Source organism: Microcaecilia unicolor, chromosome 1 (genome assembly GCF_901765095.1).
Source record: "Microcaecilia unicolor chromosome 1, aMicUni1.1, whole genome shotgun sequence".
NCBI lineage: Eukaryota > Metazoa > Chordata > Amphibia > Gymnophiona > Siphonopidae > Microcaecilia > Microcaecilia unicolor.
In genome coordinates, this window is record NC_044031.1 from 251578223 (window position 1) to 251598156 (window position 19934).

Below are 19934 nucleotides of genomic sequence, written 5' to 3' on the forward strand. Positions count from 1 at the left end.
TCAGACAGAACAGAACTTGGAGGAGGGAAGTGGAGTGGATTGAATCTCTAACAAACAATCATATACAGGGAGGTATGAACATCAGTGGAGGCAAGTGCACAGAACGGAAGGGAAGACAAACATTTAATCACTTTGTCACTCACACACATGACACACACACACACACACACACACACACACACAATCACTCTGTGTATCTCTCTCTTAAACATTGTAACACAGTTTACACAAAAAATATTGTATATAAAGAAATCTTACACATGTAAACAACAATTATATTCAGAATACAACCGTGGAAACATTAATGGCAGGAACTCATTTAATTGCTAGTGCCCGTTTCATTGCGTTAAGAAACGGGCCTTTTTTACTAGTATTATAGAATTTGCACTTAGCAAATTTTTGTAAGGGGATGGAAGCTTAAAATACAAGGTCTTGGTGGTCCTTGTTGTCCATGCTACTGTTAATAGAGTTGCATGGTAAGATACAATGGCAGGCCAAGTGTTAAAACTGAAGTGATTATGGACGTTATCCAATTAATTAAACAAATAAGACTGATTTTTTTTTTAAAGTAGGGTGGGATGGTTGACAAAGAAACCTCCTATGCTATTTGTGGCCTGTGGGGTCAATAATGTACTGGAGGGTCTGTATTCTTGAATTGAATTTGAGGTTTCTTGGAACGTGTGTTTTTCCTTGCTCCGTTGAATTTGCTAAAGATGACACAGCTGTGCTTGGATTTGAATATATTCTTAGGGGCTCTTTGTTTCTTACCAGTTTTGAAAGTTGACACTCTGTGCACAATCTCCAAATCTCAAAAGAAACAAGGATAACCTTTCTCTACTGACTTTTAAATTAGCACTTCTGCATTCACTAGAAATCGGCCGGTTCAGACTATACAGTGAGGATTCTGTGTAAGCAATCTGGGCTTAGATTTATTCCATGGTCATAGTCTGAGCTTTTTCTTTTTTTAATTAGAGCACTCTGTATATTATCAATGACATGTGATTGGTCTTGAAAATATATTGAGTATTTAAAAGTAATGTTTTTATGACCTCGAGTAGGCTGTTATAGAATTTCCAATGTGTACTCACTTAAAAATGTAAGAACAGAGAAGTCATAGCAGCTACGTTTACCTGATGTATGTGTAGACCAGTGTTTCCCCTATGCCTGTGACCACGTGATTGTAGCCAATTGTGTGACCCCTGGAGGTGCAGGATAATGATGTTCCTATGGACAGTCTACCTGGATTGCTACCTCAAAAGTGGGTTCTGTGACCCCATTTGGGGTCCCAACCCACATTTTTGGAAGCTGTGGCATAGACATTCCTGAGGATGGACAATAGGCTGAACAGGGGTAGAATTAGCACTTCTGTTTGCGGAGATGTCAAGTTAGCCAGTTCCAGGCTGGAGATTTTGGGACAGTCCTGGATGTATGACTAAGGCTCTACTGAATATTCGTATTTGATTCAATTTGGCCCCGAATACATAATTCGTATTTGGCTGAATAGTGATTTAAATTCGAATACGAATAATGCAGGGCTCTACTGTGCTAAATCCTACTGAAATAAACAATCTTTGATTTCATGTTGCTTCTTTTATTATTTGTTATACGTTAAAGCTAGGTGCCCATTATTCATATTCGGCCAAATAATATTTTTCATTCTTCGTATTCGGCCATTTCTGACTGCTCCATCCTGTTGCATTATGAGACTTGCAGCACTAATTTCAATGGGCAGGATCAGACACAACAAATCCCACACTAGTTTGGGATGTGAGTTCAAAGCAAAGACTGGCCAACAAGTCTCTAGCCTGAAACTGGGTAACTTGGCATGTGTGTGTGTATTTTAGTAAATATATGCTTATGCACCTGTTCTTAATGGTGCAGGGCTTCTTAACCCAGTCCTTGGGACACACCTAGGCAGTCTGGTTTTCAGGATATCCCACGTGGAATATGCATGAGCTAGATTTGCATGCACTGCCTCAATACATCTGCTCTCAATTTCCCAGGGGTTCTTTTTTAAAAAAGGCATATAGGTGCATTTCCTTTATAAATAGTTGCACTTATATGTGCCCTGACCGCCTGGGGTCCCTGTTGTAAAATTACCTTCTACACGTAAAAGACACCTTTGTATTAGAGCCAGAATATTTTGCTCCTATTGTGGGTGGTTGATGATGGGTTTGGTTATTTGGATGTTTTATTGGGTTATTTTGTGATGTGGCCATTGTTGTTATAATGTTTTTGTTACCGTATTAATTATTTGGGTTTGTATTTACTGTGGTCTCTATTTGTTGTTTATAATTTATTATTCATAGTATACTGTTTTAGCGTATAACTTGAGTGCTGGTTTCTACAGATAGGCTGCAGAGAATACCTTCTCCTGCTTTAGACTTAGCCTGGCCTCAGAATGACATCCTATAGCATATCTCCTATCAAACTGAGCTCTCTCTTTCATCAAGCACTGCCATTTCCTCCCTTCCCCCCCCCACAGACAGTTTGAACTTTGTGGGTGTGGCTTGTATCTCTTTCAGGGAGAGAAAACTAACACTATTGTTGCCAGGGTTGCGGTTTTCCCGCCCAATTGGGCGGGTTTCCGCGAGCGGCTGTGGGAAACTTTCGGCGGCTGCGGGGTGCAGTTTTTTGGGTGGTTTTCCCTTGGCCGCTGTGTGGGTTTGGGCGCTTTTTCCGGGGCTTCTATTGGTCCAGTTTGGTCCAATAGAAGCTTTTCCGGGGCTTCTATTGGTCCGATGTGGTCCAATAGAAGCTTTTCAGGGGCGGGGTTGACGTTGGGGGCGGGGTTAATGACATCAGGGGCGATGCCAGGGACGGGGTTAATGACATCAGGGGTGACGCCAGGTGCGGGGTTAATGACATCAGGGGTGACATCAGGGGCGGGGTTGGTGACGTGGGAGGCGGGGTTTGACTTTGGGCGTTTTTTGGACGGGTTTAGGGCTGATTTTGGGCTGGGAACATTTTTCCCATCTGGCAACCCGTTATAGCAGCAGCTTCAGAGAGCATTTTCCATCTCACAGATAGGCTGCAGAGAATACCTTCTTCTGCTTTAGACTTAATCCCGCCCACCCTACCCCTCTACCCACCCACCCCTAGAGTGACAGGTCTTATATAACCTCCCTATCAACCCAATCATTACTTTTACCTCACCCAAGTACACCTATTTCTATTCTTCTATCACCTTCTCCCACTACTCCAACCAGAGTTACACCTGATCACACTGACCACCCTTCAACATCTTCGGTCCTTCTGTGACTGTTCTCTTGTGCTTGACTGCTTAAATACTTTAAATTTAAATGCTTTTCTTTTTGTCTATTAGATTGTAAGCTCTTTGAGCAGGGACTGTCTTTCTTTTGTGTTTGTACAGCACTGCGTACACTTTGTAGCGCTCTAGAAATGTTAAATAGTAGTAGTAGTAGAATACGATCAAATATATACATTGAATAAATAAATCACAGTTGAACCTATTTCATTATTTAATAGCTGATCCATGTATGCTGTAAATATATTAGTAAAATAAGTCCACTTGCCTGTTCTTTAGGGGAGCCTGTATATTTACCCATATTCTTTATTTTACATACCATGGTGTTCTTTATATTGTCTTGGGTGTCTGATCCATCTCCTGCGATGCTCTGTAGTGGAGAGCATGTCCGAAAAAGTGCTGTGATGCCGGGAGTAATGCTTCCCTGTGCTCTTGTTTGTAGGCCTGTGCACATCGCTGGAAAAATATCTACTATGAGACGGAGTACATCCTCCCCCATGGTTTCTGTGCCATCATCCCACCCACTTTGCAGTCCAATGACCGAAAACTAATACCTTGCTATGAAGGTAAGCGAGAGACTTAGCAATAAATATTTCTCATACCTCCTAATGTCTTTTTCTCGACAGCTTGCTGGTGCAGGATTTCCTTATGTTTCCCAAGTGCTCTATTGAGGGACTTCCTATATAGACACATGCAATTGGTCTTCATCAGCAAACCTCTCACTGTGTAATGGCTGTTTCAGCAGGGAGAAGTGCAGTATTCTCATTCAGTACAGTGCTCCTGTATATGAGGGGGACAAGGTAACTCATTCTAGGCTTTAAAATGAGGTTTCTTCGATTTCTGATATGATACAGTTTATGATTCTGCTTTTAAAAATAAAGGGTGCTAAGCCCTTAGGGCCCTGTTTACTAAGCAGCAGTGTAGGCGGGTTAACATTTTTAACGCGTGTTAACCATGTACGTGCCTACAATATCCCTATAAGCGCCTACATGGTTAGCATGTGCGCTAAGTGTAGGCGTGCTAAAAACACTAACACACCTTAGTAAACGGGGCCCTTAGTGCATGCTTAGGACACGCTAACAGGCTACCGCAGAAATGCCTTAAAGCGTTTGCAATATTTTGCCCATTTGCATGCACATTAATAACCCACATGTTGTGGATTTTTAAACAATACATTTGGGAGGGGCCATGTCATAGGCAGAGAGTGGGCATTCCTGTGTTATCCAGTTAGCATGTTATGATTAGAGTATGCTACTGGATAACACAGAGTTAACATGGGAACACCTAGTGCTCCTGCGTTAGTTTTTTGCAGGTTCCGCACTATAATGGGAACATTGGCGAATGACCTGCAAAAAAAAAAAAGCCCTACAAAATGCCGCATTAAGGGGCCCTTTTACTAAGGCATGGTTGGCCTAATGTGTGGTAAAAGGGCACTACTGCTGGATGTGATGAGGCGTCCCGCAGTAGTGTGAGCTGCAACGCACTAGTTCCATGGTAAAAAATATTTTTAATTTTTTGCTACGGGAGGTATGTCTGGGAGCGGAGAGTAGGCATGCCTGTGCTGAGTATTGTGGGAGCCCTTACGTGGCAGTAATGGCCATGCCCTAATGCAGAAATTAGCTCGTGGCCATTAAAAAAAAAAAAGCCGACTGCGGCCATTTTTCAGTTGCACTAGGCCAGTCCAAAACTGAGGAGAAACGAAAGTTTCTCCTCAGCCATTCGTATGTAGACTTGCTTTTGTGTTTTGGATCATTTCCTGCTAAATAATCCAATTATGCTTTGGATTATTTAGCAGGGCCACTAAACTATTTAAGTGGCCCTTTGTGGCCCTTTTATGCTTCAGCTCACGATGACTGGACATTCTGCTTAAGAATTTTCTGATGCAGTGCACAATTCATGGTTCCTTCAATAATAAGTTTTCCAGGTCTTGAGTCAGCAAAGCATCCCCACAACACACCAGGGGCAGAATGACCATACGGGCAACCAGGCAGTGACCAGAGCGGTGACTGGTTTGCGCGCGCCAAGTACCGATTACCGCAAGAACTGGCGTGCATAGGAGGAAATAAATAATTCATCCAGGTGTTATTGGCACACACCACATCTGAAATTACTGCCAGGAGGTAGTCTCATTTGGACATGCGCTGCACACGCGTAGAGCTTACCACAGCCTAGTAAAAGGGCCCCTAATTTTTTAATTGCTGCATGGCCATTTACTGCCCTTTAAAAAAATACACTTTTGCCTGTGGTGGTAAAAGGTGACCTCAGTGTGTGGCGATCCCATGCACCAATGCCACAGCAGGCCACATTTTACCATCATTTGGCAAAAAGGCCCCTTAGTCTCTATTTCTGGTTACCTATGATAAGTAGAAGTGATACTTAAAATAATCTGTTAAAGTGAGAAAACTTTGAAATCAGAAAGTCATGTTCTGTGACAGTAACTAAATTGAATGGAATAATTTCTCTGAAAAAGGTTTAGAGAGAATTAAAAACTGCTGAAGATTCATTACTCCCATTCTGGAAAGATTGGAGTTACAGATATCCTGATTCTCCTGTCAGGAACACAAAGTTAGTACATACACTCAGAGATAGGTAGGCAGTCTTTGTCCTTTTATTTTATTTAAAGGTAGTAACAGGTATGAAAGAATCCTTCATTTGGAAAAGAAAGACCAGCCCTAACAAAGAAGAAAGACAAGACAAAAGTTGAAATCAGATAAGTCTTGTCAACAAGTGCACACCACATACATCACATATAAGGACTGAATAAGGAAACACTTTAAAAGTTTTTCACTTAATTCAGAAAGGGACTGAGTAAAAGAAAGAGTTAGATACTTACCTGAGAAAGAGGTTTCTCCTATATACTTACTTGAAGAAGTTTCCTATATTTAAGAGAAGTTTATTGTACACCTAAAATAACAGAAGATAAATGAAAGAAAAAAATCAATTCTTTACAGTTAATATTACATGAAAGTACATAAGTAATGCCATACTGGGAAAAGACAGCGGCCAATCCAGGCCAAGGGCACCTGGCAAGCTTCCCAAACGTACAAACATTCTATACATGTTATTCCTGGAATTTTGGAGTTTTCCAAGTCCGTTTAGTAGCGGTTTATGGACTTGTCCTTTAGGAAACCGTCCAACCCCTTTTTAAACTCTGCTAAGCTAACCGCCTTCACCACTTTCTCCGGCAACGAATTCCAGAGTTTAATTACACGTTGGGTGAAGAAAAATTTTCTCCGATTTGTTTTAAATTTACTACACTGTAGTTTCATCGCATGCCCCCTAGTCCTAGTATTTTTGGAAAGTGTGAACAGACGCTTCACATCCACCTGTTCCACTCCACTCATTATTTTATATACCTCTATCATGTCTCCCCTCAGCCGTCTCTTCTCCAAGCTGTATAGCCCTAGCCTCCTTAGTCTTTCTTCATAGGGAAGTCGTCCCATCCCCGCTATCATTTTAGTTGCCCTTCGCTGCACCTTTTCCAATTCTACTATATCTTTCTTGAGATGCGGAGACCAGAATTGAACACAATACTCAAGGTGCGGTCGCACCATGGAGCGATACAACGGCATTATAACATCCTCACACCTGTTTTCCATACCTTTCCTGATAATACCCAACATTCTATTCGCTTTCTTAGCCGCAGCAGCACACTGAGCAGAAGGTTTCAGTGTGTTATCGACGACGACACCCAGATCCCTTTCTTGGTCTGTAACTCCTAACGTGGAACCTTGCATGACGTAGCTATAATTCGGGTTCTTTTTTCCCACATGCATCACCTTGCACTTGCTCACATTAAACATCATCTGCCATTTAGCCGCCCAGTCTCCCAGTCTCGTAAGGTCCTCTTGTAATTTTTCACAATCCTGTCGCGATTTAACGACTTTGAATAACTTTGTGTCATCAGCAAATTTAATTACCTCACTAGTTACTCCCATCTCTAAATCATTTATAAATATATTAAAAAGCAGCGGTCCTAGCACAGACCCCTGAGGAACCCCACTAACTACCCTTCTCCATTGTGAATACTGCCCATTTAACCCCACTCTCTGTTTCCTATCCTTCAACCAGTTTTTAATCCACAATAGGACATTTCCTCCTATCCCATGACCCTCCAATTTCCTCTGTAGCCTTTCATGAGGTACCTTGTCAAACGCCTTTTGAAAATCCAGATACACAATATCAACCGACTCCCCTTTGTCCACATGTTTGTTCACTCCTTCAAAGAATTGAAGTAAATTGGTCAGGCAAGATTTCCCCACACAAAAGCCATGCTGACTTGGTCTCAGTAATCCATGTCCTCGGATGTGCTCTGTAATTTTGTTTTGTAGAAATAAATATAGCTAGATCTACTTAAGAGTTATTCATACTTATCAGAGAAATATCCAGAGTACCTGAATGTAACTTACCTTGAGCTACTACTGAAAAAGGTGTGAGCAAAATCTAAATAAATAAATAAATAATCTAATCTTTGGATGGAATTTTCCCTGTTAACAGCTTCCTTAACTGGGTCAGTGTTGCCAGGTAGTCCTAGGAAAAAAACCCACATTTTGCTTAAAAAAAACAAGACCAAAACAAGCAATATCAGTTTTTTAAAAAGCCCAATGTTTTTTTTTATATGCTGTGAGGTTTAATCATACGCTAAAACACTCTATGATAAATAGCTGGCTAGCCTGGCTTGGCTTGCTTACTTGCTGGCTAGTTGGGCTGACTTGGCTGGCTTGCTAAGTGTCTGGCTTGGCTGGCTGGCCTCTTTGGGGCTGGCTTGTTGGCTGGCTGACTGGATGGGCTTGGATAGCTGGTTGGCCACAGTAGCACTGGAATCATAACTCCAGTGGCTGGCTGGCTGGGCTCGCTGTCTGTGCTTGACTGGCTTGCCTCTTTGGGGCTGGCTTGCTATGCTGGCTTGCTTTGCTGGCTAGCTTGCTGGGAAGGGCTGGCTCGTTGCACTGGCTAGCTTACTTGCTGTCTGGCGTGCTTGCAGGGCTTAGCTGGCTTGCTGGCTGCTTCTGCAACCAAAGTACAATGATCGGACATTCTGTCTTACTCGTGTTTCCAGTTTCCGCAAGGGACAGAAGACAGAGACTCTGATGTGTTTCTGGTTTCTGCATGGGATGGGTCACAGCACCGAAGAGAAATCGTCTCTGCAGAGACTGATGTGTTTCCTACTTCCAGTTTCCATATGGGACGAATGGCCAGGTCGCATTGTAGCACTAAAGAAAACTTGTTCAGAAAACCCCCCTCCTCCTTCATTCATTCATGCACTGCCTAACTGTGGCTGTGCGAGCACCTGCAGCTCCAATGAATATGTTCAAAGAGCTAGGATGAGCGGGAGGAAAAGGGTCAACATGTGCGAGCTGGAAGGGTCTAGATAATGGTTCACTGACCAGTTGGTGTAAGCACTTGCCGGTCTCCAGGGCAGTCAACACACACCCTCCATTCTGCCCTGCTGACCAATCAGCGTGAGCCTTGGCTGGGGTAAGATCAGTTGCGTAGATTAGGGTAAGGTCCTTCTAACTCCCAAGACCAATCAGAGGGAACACCTGCAGGTATAATGAACATGCGTGAGGTGGAAGCTGGCGCACGAAGTAACTCTGTATTAGAAACCTCATTTATTTCCCACTAATGGGAAAAAGTCCCAAAACAAGCGAGTTAACCCCCCCCCCCAAAAAAAAACAAGCTACCTGTGAATTACAAAAAAAAATCCTGCGAGTTAAAAATAAACGAAACCCAAATTCATGGGAAATAAGCGAGGTTGGCAACACTGAAATGGGTTGAAGAAACTATTTTAAACTGTCATGTGAATTCTCCAATGAGAGTATCTGTAAAAGAAAACTAATTCAGTTATTGTAAAAGTTCAGCTGAATTTATTAAAAGAAAAAGAAGTGAAATCAACCTTGAATCGTTAAGAACTGTTTTGCTGGGTTTATTAATTTTGGAACATTTTCCTATAGTTAATGGAATTTTAACTAAAATTTATTATATTTGCATATCTATCTTAATTAATAATTTATACAATCTATAGAAAAATAATGGACTGTCTTAAAGACACTATATTTATATTATAATTATATAAATCAGAGTGTAACATCTTTCTCTGCATATATTTGCATGCACTGCCTCCAGTGTATGCAAATAGATCTCATTCATATTCATTGGGGAAATCCTGAAAACCCGAATGGGTTGTGGTCCTCAAGGACTGAGGTTGCCTACCCCTATGCTAGTAGAATCCTTCACCTCAGAATATGGACAGACACTCACCTGGTACAAAATAGGGGACTACAAAAAAACATGCAGACAAAACCCTGAAATGGAGATCCCCAAGAAAGCCAGACTCTTTAAGCAGGGCAATATTGGTAAAAGAGAAACAGAAATGAACTTTCCCCAATACTTTGCAAATAACAATAGAAAAATGTACATTTAACAAAGCAGACACATCTCAGTCCTTAAAAAGTATTAAATAAAAATATATGTTTCTTTTCTACCTTTGCTGTCTGGCAATTTTATTTTTCTAAATGAGCTGGTTTTAGTCTCTTCTCACTTTTCAGGAGTCAGTCTTCTCCCAAATTCTTTTCCACGTTTGTCTTTCAATTTCTTCTCTCTCCTCTGTCTTCTACCTTTTTCTGTCTTGCACTGATCTTTCATTTTGTTTTATTCCTCCCACTTTTCTCTGCATTTATATCCACCTATTCACTCATTCGATTTTATTCTCATTCTCTCTTTCTCTCACCTTCTAGTCCTTACTCTCCTTTTCACGTCTCATCTACCAACTGGCTTTTCCCATCTCCCTCTCCAGCACTTTGCCCCTCTGTATCTCTCCTTCCTTAGTCTCCTATCCCCCCACCCATATTCTACCCACTTCCTTACTCTCCCAACGCCATCCCCTGTACTCATCCTCCTAACCAGTGGCGTAGCTAGGGGGGGGGGGCACAAGGGGAGCGGCCACTCCCCCAATGATTTCACATGAAAACAGTGCCTACCTCTGCTGGTGCTGAGCCGCCACACAGCAGCATGGACTAACACCGCTTCAGCGTTTTCGCTTTCACTACCCCCTCCCCCTTGGTCCCTCAAACCTGCTTTCTTTAGTGGCACGTCTCCCTGCTGCCCTTTAGCGATCACAGGTTGCCTGAGCCGGCGCCGAATGCTTCCTTCTGCTCCCCTCCTCTGACATAACTTTCTGTGTACGCGAGGGTGGGACGCGGCAGAGGGAAACATTCTGTACTGGCTCAGGCAGCTTGTTATCGCTGCAGGGGCTCCCTGCTAAAGAAAAGCAGGTTTGAGGGATGGATGGGGAGGAACAAGGAGGTTAGATTGAGAACAGGAGTTGGTATCAGCCAAGGAGATTGGACGGAAACAGAAGACAGGGTGAGCTATCTAGCCCATTATATGAAATAAAAATTGAATATCACTACGTCTTAAAAAAATGTGTAGCTGATAGAAACAGCAGTTAAAAACGTTGTATTTTGTGCTCATTTTTCTACACTATTCTATACAATACAGATTACGAGATTTCAGTGAGGATATCCTGTTTCTTGATGGGTTCATCTTAACTGTTGTAATCTGCCTTGGGAAGCCTGGTGTTATAAAGATAATGGAATATATTGAAACTAAATGGAAGTAAAATTAAAAACTCTCCTTTCATTGGGGCTCATGGAATCGCATTTTCACTTCATGTTTTGTAAAAGGTTACATTTTAGATACACAGATTATTCTGTTTTGAGAAATTTCACAGACAAGTGGTTTTATAACTCAAAATAAAATATTTTGTTTCATGCAGATTTCTTTTGTTTAAACATAACTAAATGCCATTGGCTTTCTTATATTTTGTTCTTGTGATGACTTATACTGTGCCAAAACTGAAAACTCATGATCTCTTCTATCTGGTCGATAATAAAAGGAGCTCATTGTGAACACTATCCACCCTAAAAGGTTGTTTTGTGGCTGTACATGAGGAATTGATATTGAATAAATAAGTTTGTTTTTGTTCCTAGTCATGCATCCAAATGTTATATAATCCTTTCAAGAAATCCAGTTAATCATTTATTAGTGGAACATAACCATAGAGGCATGGTATGGTTGCATTTTCATTATACTAGAGCCCAGCTAAGGAACAGGTTATTTTGAGCTAGTCTTCACTGGACCAAACTTGCTTTCCTTGTGCCATCTCCATTCTGTTGGATAGGCAGTGTCTTAAAAGGTGGAGGATAAAGGATTATATATATATATATATATATATATATATATATATATATATATATATATATATATATATATATCCCACATTATCCCAAGCAAACTTGGGTTACCACCCTTAGGATTTGCCTAAAGCAAATGACCTTAATATGTAATACTAGGTAGCAGTAATGAAACGGTGATGGAATATTCACATAGCAAGCAGCCTGAGCAAACAGATTTATTTTCCACTGATCACACATATGCCCATGAGGATTTTAACTGTTCCCTCTCTCCCGGCCCTTCAAGCCTCGCACTGGCGCCTATTTTACAAAAGTCTGCTCCCCCTGATGTCAAAACCTGGCTCTGCTGCTAGCCCTCATCTACCCTTCACTGCCTCTCATTCTCTTACCAGCCCCAGCTCCATCCTTGTCTGTTCTTCCTTCCCTTGTCTCCAGGCCTCACTTTTATCTCTTACCCTATACTCCATGTCTATTGCTTCTCTTTCACCATCTTTTTAATCCCATTTCCACCCTTACTCAACCCCTTCAGAGACCCATCCCCTTCCTAGCATACTGGTAACCATAAAATGATTTGATTAGTAATGTGTTTTTAGTAGATTGCCAGATGGCCATCAGGTTTGAAATTTCCTGCACTTTAGTTTAGCCTTCTCCCTCTCTCAGCCATCCAAGATCTTTTCTGTCTGTCTCTCTCCATCTGCCATGCATGACTCCCCTCCCCCCCCCCCCACATACACTCTCTCTCTCAGCCATCCAGGATATCTTCTGTCTCCCTCTCATGCCCCCTATTCCAACATGTCTCTTTCATCCTCTCACCAACTAATATCACCTCTCTCTTTTCCCCATCACATAACCCTTCTGTCTCTCATTCCCCAGCATACAACGTTACCCTTTTTCTTCTCCTCTATCTAGCTTGGCCCCACCTCTCACGCTCTCTCTCTTTCTGCCCTCTCCCTCAAGCAGGATCCCCTCTATCGCTCCTTCCCCCCCATCTGCCATGCATCTGTCCCGCCTCTTCCCTCTTTCAGCCATCTAGGATCTCTTGTGTCTCTCATCCCTTACTTTCAGCCCGTCTCTAGTACCCTCTGACATCAGCCCTAGTGCCCAATTCCAACCTTCTGTACTCAGCCATTCCCTAGCTCTTAACTACTTTCCTCTGCTTCCCATCATCTACTGGCCCCAGCTTCCACCTTGTTATTCTTCTCTCCTGCCTCCAATCCTTGTCTTCTGTCTCCTGTCTCCCCAAACCAGCTTCCCATTATCCCCTTATCATCTTTCCCAGCTTAATTTTCTTTTTTTTTCTTTTTATTTATTCAACATTTCAAATTTTCCATCCAAGAAATCTCTTGTACAGTAAAGTATTGCTATCCAACATAATTAGTTACATTTTTTTTTATCATTGAAGATGTCCATTAAGACAGCTTAACTCAAGTCCACAACGTTGGATCTAAGATTACATATGGTAGAGTAGTAAAGGAAATTTTTAAATTGAAGATTTAGTTCCTGAGATACTAAGAAAACCCCCTTCTTAATTAGAGCTATTTACCCCCACGATTCGTGTACCTGCAATGAAAACAGTGAGTTGAGAAAGTTCAAAAAAGACATATTTTACAGCTTGATGCCTAACTACACATTTACAAGGATATCTTAAGTAAAATGTAGCTCCTATCTGAAGGACACCTGGTTTAAATAAAAGAAATTGTCGACGTTTCTTTTGAGTTTCCCTTGTTACATCCGGGAAGATCTGGACTTTAAAACCCAGAAAAGATTTTTGTCTATTTTTAAAGAATAATTTCATCAGCCAGCCTTTATCTGGTGCAAGGTTAACAGTTACAAGCAATGTTGAAGGTATCACAATTTCAGTGTTCGAGGACTCCAAAATATCCAAAACATTCAGAGGTAAATTGTCCTGAACCAAATCTTTTTGTTGACCCTCCAAAATTTTTATTTTCTGGTAGATAGTACGCTTGAGAAAACGGAGGTATATTATCTTCTGAAACCCCTAAAATTTCTTTAATATGATGTTTTAACATCTCTCTAGGAGATGTAGAAAAACCTTTGGGAAGTTCAAAAAGCGTAAGTTATTTGCTCTTGTTATATTCCCCAGTGTTTCTATCGTCCCGCGGAGCAGTGGCGTAGCCAGACAGCCAATTTTGGGTAGGCCTGAGCACAATGTGGGTGGGCACAAAATTTTCTCTCTCCCCCCACTCCCAGCCAAGCATCTGTTCCCTCTTTCTACCCTCCTCGCCCTCATAGCCTATTTCCCTATACCTTTTACCTCCCACCACCAGCATCTTCCTGTTCCCTCTCCCTTCCCCCATTGTCCAGCATTTTCCCTTTCTCTTCCCTACCATCCATTGTCTAACTTCTCTTCCTGGATCCATCTTCCCTCTTTCTCCCCTCCCCCGCTTGTGCATCTCTCCTTTCCTCTCCTCTTCTCCACCTTCTTCATGTCCAACTTTTCTCCCGCTCCCTGCCTTGAGCCCCTGGTTTAACATCTCTCTCCCCCTCCCACCATCTCTCCATCCTTCCTTTCTCTCACCTCAATGCCATGTTCAACATTTCCCCTCTCATCTCTCCCTCCCTTCCACTTTCATGTCCAACACGTTTTTTTCTCTCATGCCCTTTCCCTCCCTCTCCCCATCCCACCCATATCCAACCATTCTCCCTCTCTTTTCCCTTGCAGCATCTCTCCGTCCCTCCCCCTATCTGTCTCACTCCCTCATCCCAACAGTGCTCCTTTCTCTCCCTGACCCCCCCCCCCAGCACACACACACACACACACACACACACACACACACACACACACACACACACACACAACAAACCTACCACCCGCCAGCATGCTGCAGGTTTTTTTTTCCCTCCCTTTCCCCAGACACCACTCACTGACATGCATGCTGCAGGCCTTCTTTCCCTCGGGCCCTCCCTCCCCTTCGGGCAGCGCCGCAGTCTACCTGTACAGGAAAGCTGCACGGCACCGGGTTGTCCTGCCGCTACGCTGCTGCCCTCCGCTCCAGTCATCATCTTTCTGGCACAGAGTTCTTCTGCTGCTTATCTGCAGCGGATCCGCGCGCTGCCAGGGCTGTATGCTGCTGCGACTGCTTCCTCTGCGCTGGCCCCGCCTTCCGCCTCTTCAAGAAGGCGGGGCCAGCGCAGAGGAAGCAGTCGCAGCAGCATACAGCCCTGGCAGCGCGCGGATCTGCTGCAGATTGTTGGATTATTTGTAGTAAATAATTAGCAGATTTTAGTACACACAGCTTCAGCTTTAGAAATGTTAATTTCTTTCTTCATCTCTCTCTCATTCACCCCTGAATAATTCACTGCTGAGTCACTTTAAAGTTGAAGTAACAAAACATCTGTTTACTCACAGTTTGTAGTTAGATTATAATCAGACAGGCTTATATATACATATTACTATACATTTGTATTATCAGCTCCTTCCATGTGCTTAGATGGTAATGGATGCTCACACCACCATAGATCCTCTCAGGTTAGGAGAGATCATGAGCTCCATGTGCTCCATGTGCTGCATCTGCTGCATCTAACCCCCACAGGAAGTTGCATAGCTGTGTGACCTCTCTAAGTAATTCACATCAGAGGTCACAGAGTAATCACAGAGAAATAATAGGTGACAGGCAATGCATGTAAAATACAATTACATTCCAACAAACCCCTTCTCATGCATAACTGTCATGCAATTATTTATTCATACAAAGTCCAAGCTTTATACGCAGATTCACAAAATGTTCTCTGGGTAACGGTTTGGTCATGATGTCAGCTGTCATCTCACTGGTGTGACAATAGTGTAGACTGATGACCCCTTCTTTCGCCAACTCTCGCACGTTGTGGTATTTCGTTGCGATGTGCTTGGTGCGTGACTGAACCTTGTCATTCTGTGACAGTCGGATGCAGCTCTGATTATCTTCCATTATCTGGATTGGTCTCTTTTCAGCTATTCCGAAATCCAGCAAAAGTTTTTCAATCCACATCAGTTCTCTGCACGCTTCCGATACGGCCACATATTCAGCTTCTGTAGAAGACAAACTCACAATACTTTGTTTATGACTGGCCCATGAAATTTGTACATTTCCATACATAAACACATATCCACTTGTGGATTTATAATCAGAATGATCCCCTGCCCAATCTGAATCACAGTAACATATTAGTTTTGGATTACTATTGGCTGAAATCTTTAATTTACAATCAATGGTACCCTTTAAATACCTTACCATCCTTTTAACTGCAGTCCAATCTGATTTGGTAGGTGAGCTGACCCTTCTGCTCAAAATTCCTACTGCATTTGCTATATCAGCCCTGTATGTGGTAGCTAGATATAAAAGCTTACCTATGGCTGATCTATATTGGATGTTATCTGGTAAAGGTTCTCTTACTGTTTCATCCTTCAGAAAATCAGTGATCATGGGAGTGCTTACAACTTGGGCATCTTGCATACCTAAACTTTCAATAAGCTCATTTATTTTCTGCTTCTGGCTTAGAAGATAAGAACCATCATTTTGTTTCTCAATTTCTATACCAAGATAGTATGACACATTACCCAGTTCTTTATCTCAACATTGAGGTTTAAACACTTTACAATGTCCTTGTACTCTTGCTCACTTTTGCTTGCAATGAGCAGATCATCAACAAAAGCTAAAATGTATGCATATTGTCCATTTCTGCACCTAGTGTACAAGCATTTATCTGCTTCACCTTGCTTAAATCCTAAATTTGTCAATATTTCATGCAATTTATCATTCCAACATTTTGCACTTTGCTTTAATCCATAAAGACCTTTGTTTAATTTACACACTAGCTGTCTTTGTTTTGTATTTATGAAACCTGTTGGCTGTTCCATGTACAAGTCTTCAGTTATATCTCCGTGAAGAAACGCTGTTTTCACATCAATGTGGTTGACTTGCATGCCTTTTGAGACTGCAATGCTCAGAAGTGTTCTGATTGTCGTGTGTTTCACTACAGGTGCAAACACTTCATCAAAATCTTCTCCATATTTTTGAAGATATCCCTTTGCCACTAATCTGGCTTTATACCTTTCCACTTTTCCTTGTGCATTCCTTTTTAACTTGAATACCCATTTGCATCCTATAGCTTTCTTGCCAGGAGGTAATTTTGTAAGAATCCAAGTATTATTTTTATCCAATGCATCAATTTCTTCTTGTGCAGCTTTATGCCATTCAGCAGCTTCTTCTGCTGGCATTTTCTCAATCTCATCCCATGTTAAGGGCTCTTGAGCTTCTGCTGACTTTGTTAGGTAAGACAGTCTTGGGGGTGGAACACCTTTGTTTTCCCTGGATGAGCGTCTGACAACAGGTTGGTCTGACCTTTCCGCATCCTCTAAATCTGAGAGTCCTTCTCCAATTGATTCCCCTTCTCCAACTGTACTGTCTTCTTCAATGATCCTTTCTGTGTCTGCTTCCTCTGCCTGTTCCTCGTTAGATACAGATGAGTTGCTTTCAGACATCTGCCTTGGTATGGCATTTATATACACTGGCATGTCTATTATGGTTCTAGTTTCATATTCTGGATGATAAGGCTCATCTGGGATAATCCAGCCTTTATCAACCCTTTTGTTTTCATCAAAATATGTAACATGTCTTATGCCAACAATGCCAGTTTTCAGATTCAAAATTCTATATCCTTTGTGTCCTGGAGCATAGCCAACTAAAATGCCCCTTTGTGTTGTGGAATCCAGCTTATGCCTTCTTTGCTTTGGTACATGAGCATATGCTGTACTTCCAAATGTTCTTATGTGTGACAGGTTTGGCTTCCTACCATGCCATGTCTCATGTGGTGTGCGCTCAGCGCCTTTAGTTGGCATTCTGTTTTGTAGGTACACTGCTGTGAGAATGGCTTCCCCCCATAGTCTTTTAGGGAGATTGCTATCTGACAGCATACATCTGGTCATTTCCACAAGTGACCTAAATTTTCTCTCTGCAACAGAATTTTGCTCTGGTGTATAAGCTACTGTTGTGATATGCTGAATGCCTTCTTGTTCTAGAAATGTGCGCATGCTTTGTGAAGTGAACTCACCACCATTGTCGGTCTGAAGAACCTTTGGTTTTCTTTCAAATTTATTGCTCACCATGGCTACGTATTTCTTCAGCATGTCTGTGACTTGACTTTTTTCTTTCAGCAAATAGGCCACACAATATCTAGAGAAATCATCCAAGAATATTAGCACAAATCTGTTATTTCCCAATGATGGGATATTAAACGGTCCACATAAGTCACTGTGTATTAAGTCCAGTATTTTATTACTCCTATTTCCTGTGTATGCAGGAAATGAGGGTCTCACACCTTTTTGAGTAACACAGTCTATGCATTTCTCCATTTTACCAGCATCTGCACTTATCTGAATGCCGGTGGCCAGTTGCTTACTGTAAAGATCCTGGATCACCTTAGAATCACGATGTCCCAGGCGGCGGTGCCAGATTTCCAGACTACATTTACCATCATTCTTCCTTACTTGCGCCATATGTGAGGCTTCACCTGAAATGTTCAGCTTATAAACATCATTATGCATAAAAGCTTCAGCATACACTTCATCATTTTTAGAGATTGTGCACTTACTGTTTTCAAAATGAATCACAAATCCCTTCTTATCTAATGTAGATACACTAAGCATATTACAAACTGCTTGGGGAATATACAAGACATCACTTACAGGAATTTCTTTAACTTCATTAGACACTTTGCATTTTAAGAATCCAATTCCTTTTGCTTGGATCTTAGCAGTCCCTGCGTTTGCAGTTTTAAGAATACCTTCCTCTGGACACATTTCCTGAAAGAAATCTTTACAATTGGTTAAATGGCATGTGCTCCCCGAATCCAAAATCCAAGTACTTTCATTTGAATTATTATTTACCATAGTCAAAGATTTTTCTGCCATTAGAAAGCCCTTGTGTTTATCTTTGTCCTTCATACATTTCCTGGTTTGAAAATTCTTTAGTTCCATTGGCTTAGGTGAGCTAGAGGGAGTGTTTTGTGTTTCCTTACACCATTTAGATACATGTCCCTCCTTTCCACATGAGTAGCAAATCAGCTTGCCCTTGGGTGGAGTTTTCCCATAGCTCCGCCTTCCTCTGTTCTTTGTCAAGAAATTTGTTTCATTTCTCTCTGACTTGCTTTGAGAACACATCTCCTCAGAATCATTTATTATGCATTCCTGCCTTAGTTTTGATGTTGTCTGTTCAAAAGATTGCCCTTCAATGGCCTCATTTACAGACCTAAAAACATCAAACTTCTTTGATAGTGAGGTAAAAAGAAATGCTCTTTTCAATGCATCACACATGGGAATTCCTGAAAGTTCTAACTTTTGAAATGAAGACATAAGATGCATAATGTGATCATTACATTTACTTTTATCCCTTAATTTGGTTTCATTCAACTCTGCTAACCAAATTGGTTGCTGCTTTGCATATGTAGTTGCATACATAGTTCTTAGTTTATATAAAATGTCCTTTGGTGTATCTTTTCCCTCCACTAATATGGCTTGTTTCTCTGAGAGAGCTTCCAAAAGCATGCACTTCACATAATAGTTTGCATTGTCCCATTCAGCCATATTTTCAGCTGTTCTGTCTTGGTCTAAGCATATATGTAATCTTTTTGCTCGAAGGAGACATATGAATCTTAGTTCCCACTGCTGATAATTAAACTCAGTTAATCTAGGCACCTTGAGAGAGTAGAACAATGGTGAATTTCTTCCCTCAGCCATTTTCTTAGCCTTCTGTCTGCTGTGTGGGGGGAGAGAGAGACAGACTGAATCTTTCCTTTAAAACTTAAGAGAAAAATGTGGCCTTTTTTTCTGCCTGGTAATATTTCTCTTCTTTTTCAATTCCTGGCCCTGGGCCCATAACCCTTTTGTTGGATTATTTGTAGTAAATAATTAGCAGATTTTAGTACACACAGCTTCAGCTTTAGAAATGTTAATTTCTTTCTTCATCTCTCTCTCATTCACCCCTGAATAATTCACTGCTGAGTCACTTTAAAGTTGAAGTAACAAAACATCTGTTTACTCACAGTTTGTAGTTAGATTATAATCAGACAGGCTTATATATACATATTACTATACATTTGTATTATCAGCTCCTTCCATGTGCTTAGATGGTAATGGATGCTCACACCACCATAGATCCTCTCAGGTTAGGAGAGATCATGAGCTCCATGTGCTCCATGTGCTGCATCTGCTGCATCTAACCCCCACAGGAAGTTGCATAGCTGTGTGACCTCTCTAAGTAATTCACATCAGAGGTCACAGAGTAATCACAGAGAAATAATAGGTGACAGGCAATGCATGTAAAATACAATTACATTCCAACACAGATAAGCAGCAGAAGAACTCTGTGCCAGAATGATGATGACTGGAGCGGAGGGCAGCAGCGTAGCGGCAGGACGACCCGGTGCCGTGCAGCTTTCCTGTTCAGGTAGACTGCGGCGCTGCCCGAAGGGGA

The 19934-nt window shown here is 41.7% G+C and overlaps 1 protein-coding gene across 1 annotated transcript in view; it reads left to right on the forward strand.

The window, feature by feature from the left end:
• The window catches only part of ITGA9 (integrin subunit alpha 9), a 686274-nt gene that overhangs the window by 75279 nt on the left and 591061 nt on the right, over window positions 1-19934 (forward strand). The window contains exon 4 of the mRNA XM_030205631.1: window positions 3711-3834. Within this exon, the coding sequence (XP_030061491.1) occupies window positions 3711-3834 (124 nt within the window). The remainder of the gene's footprint in view (window positions 1-3710; window positions 3835-19934) is intronic.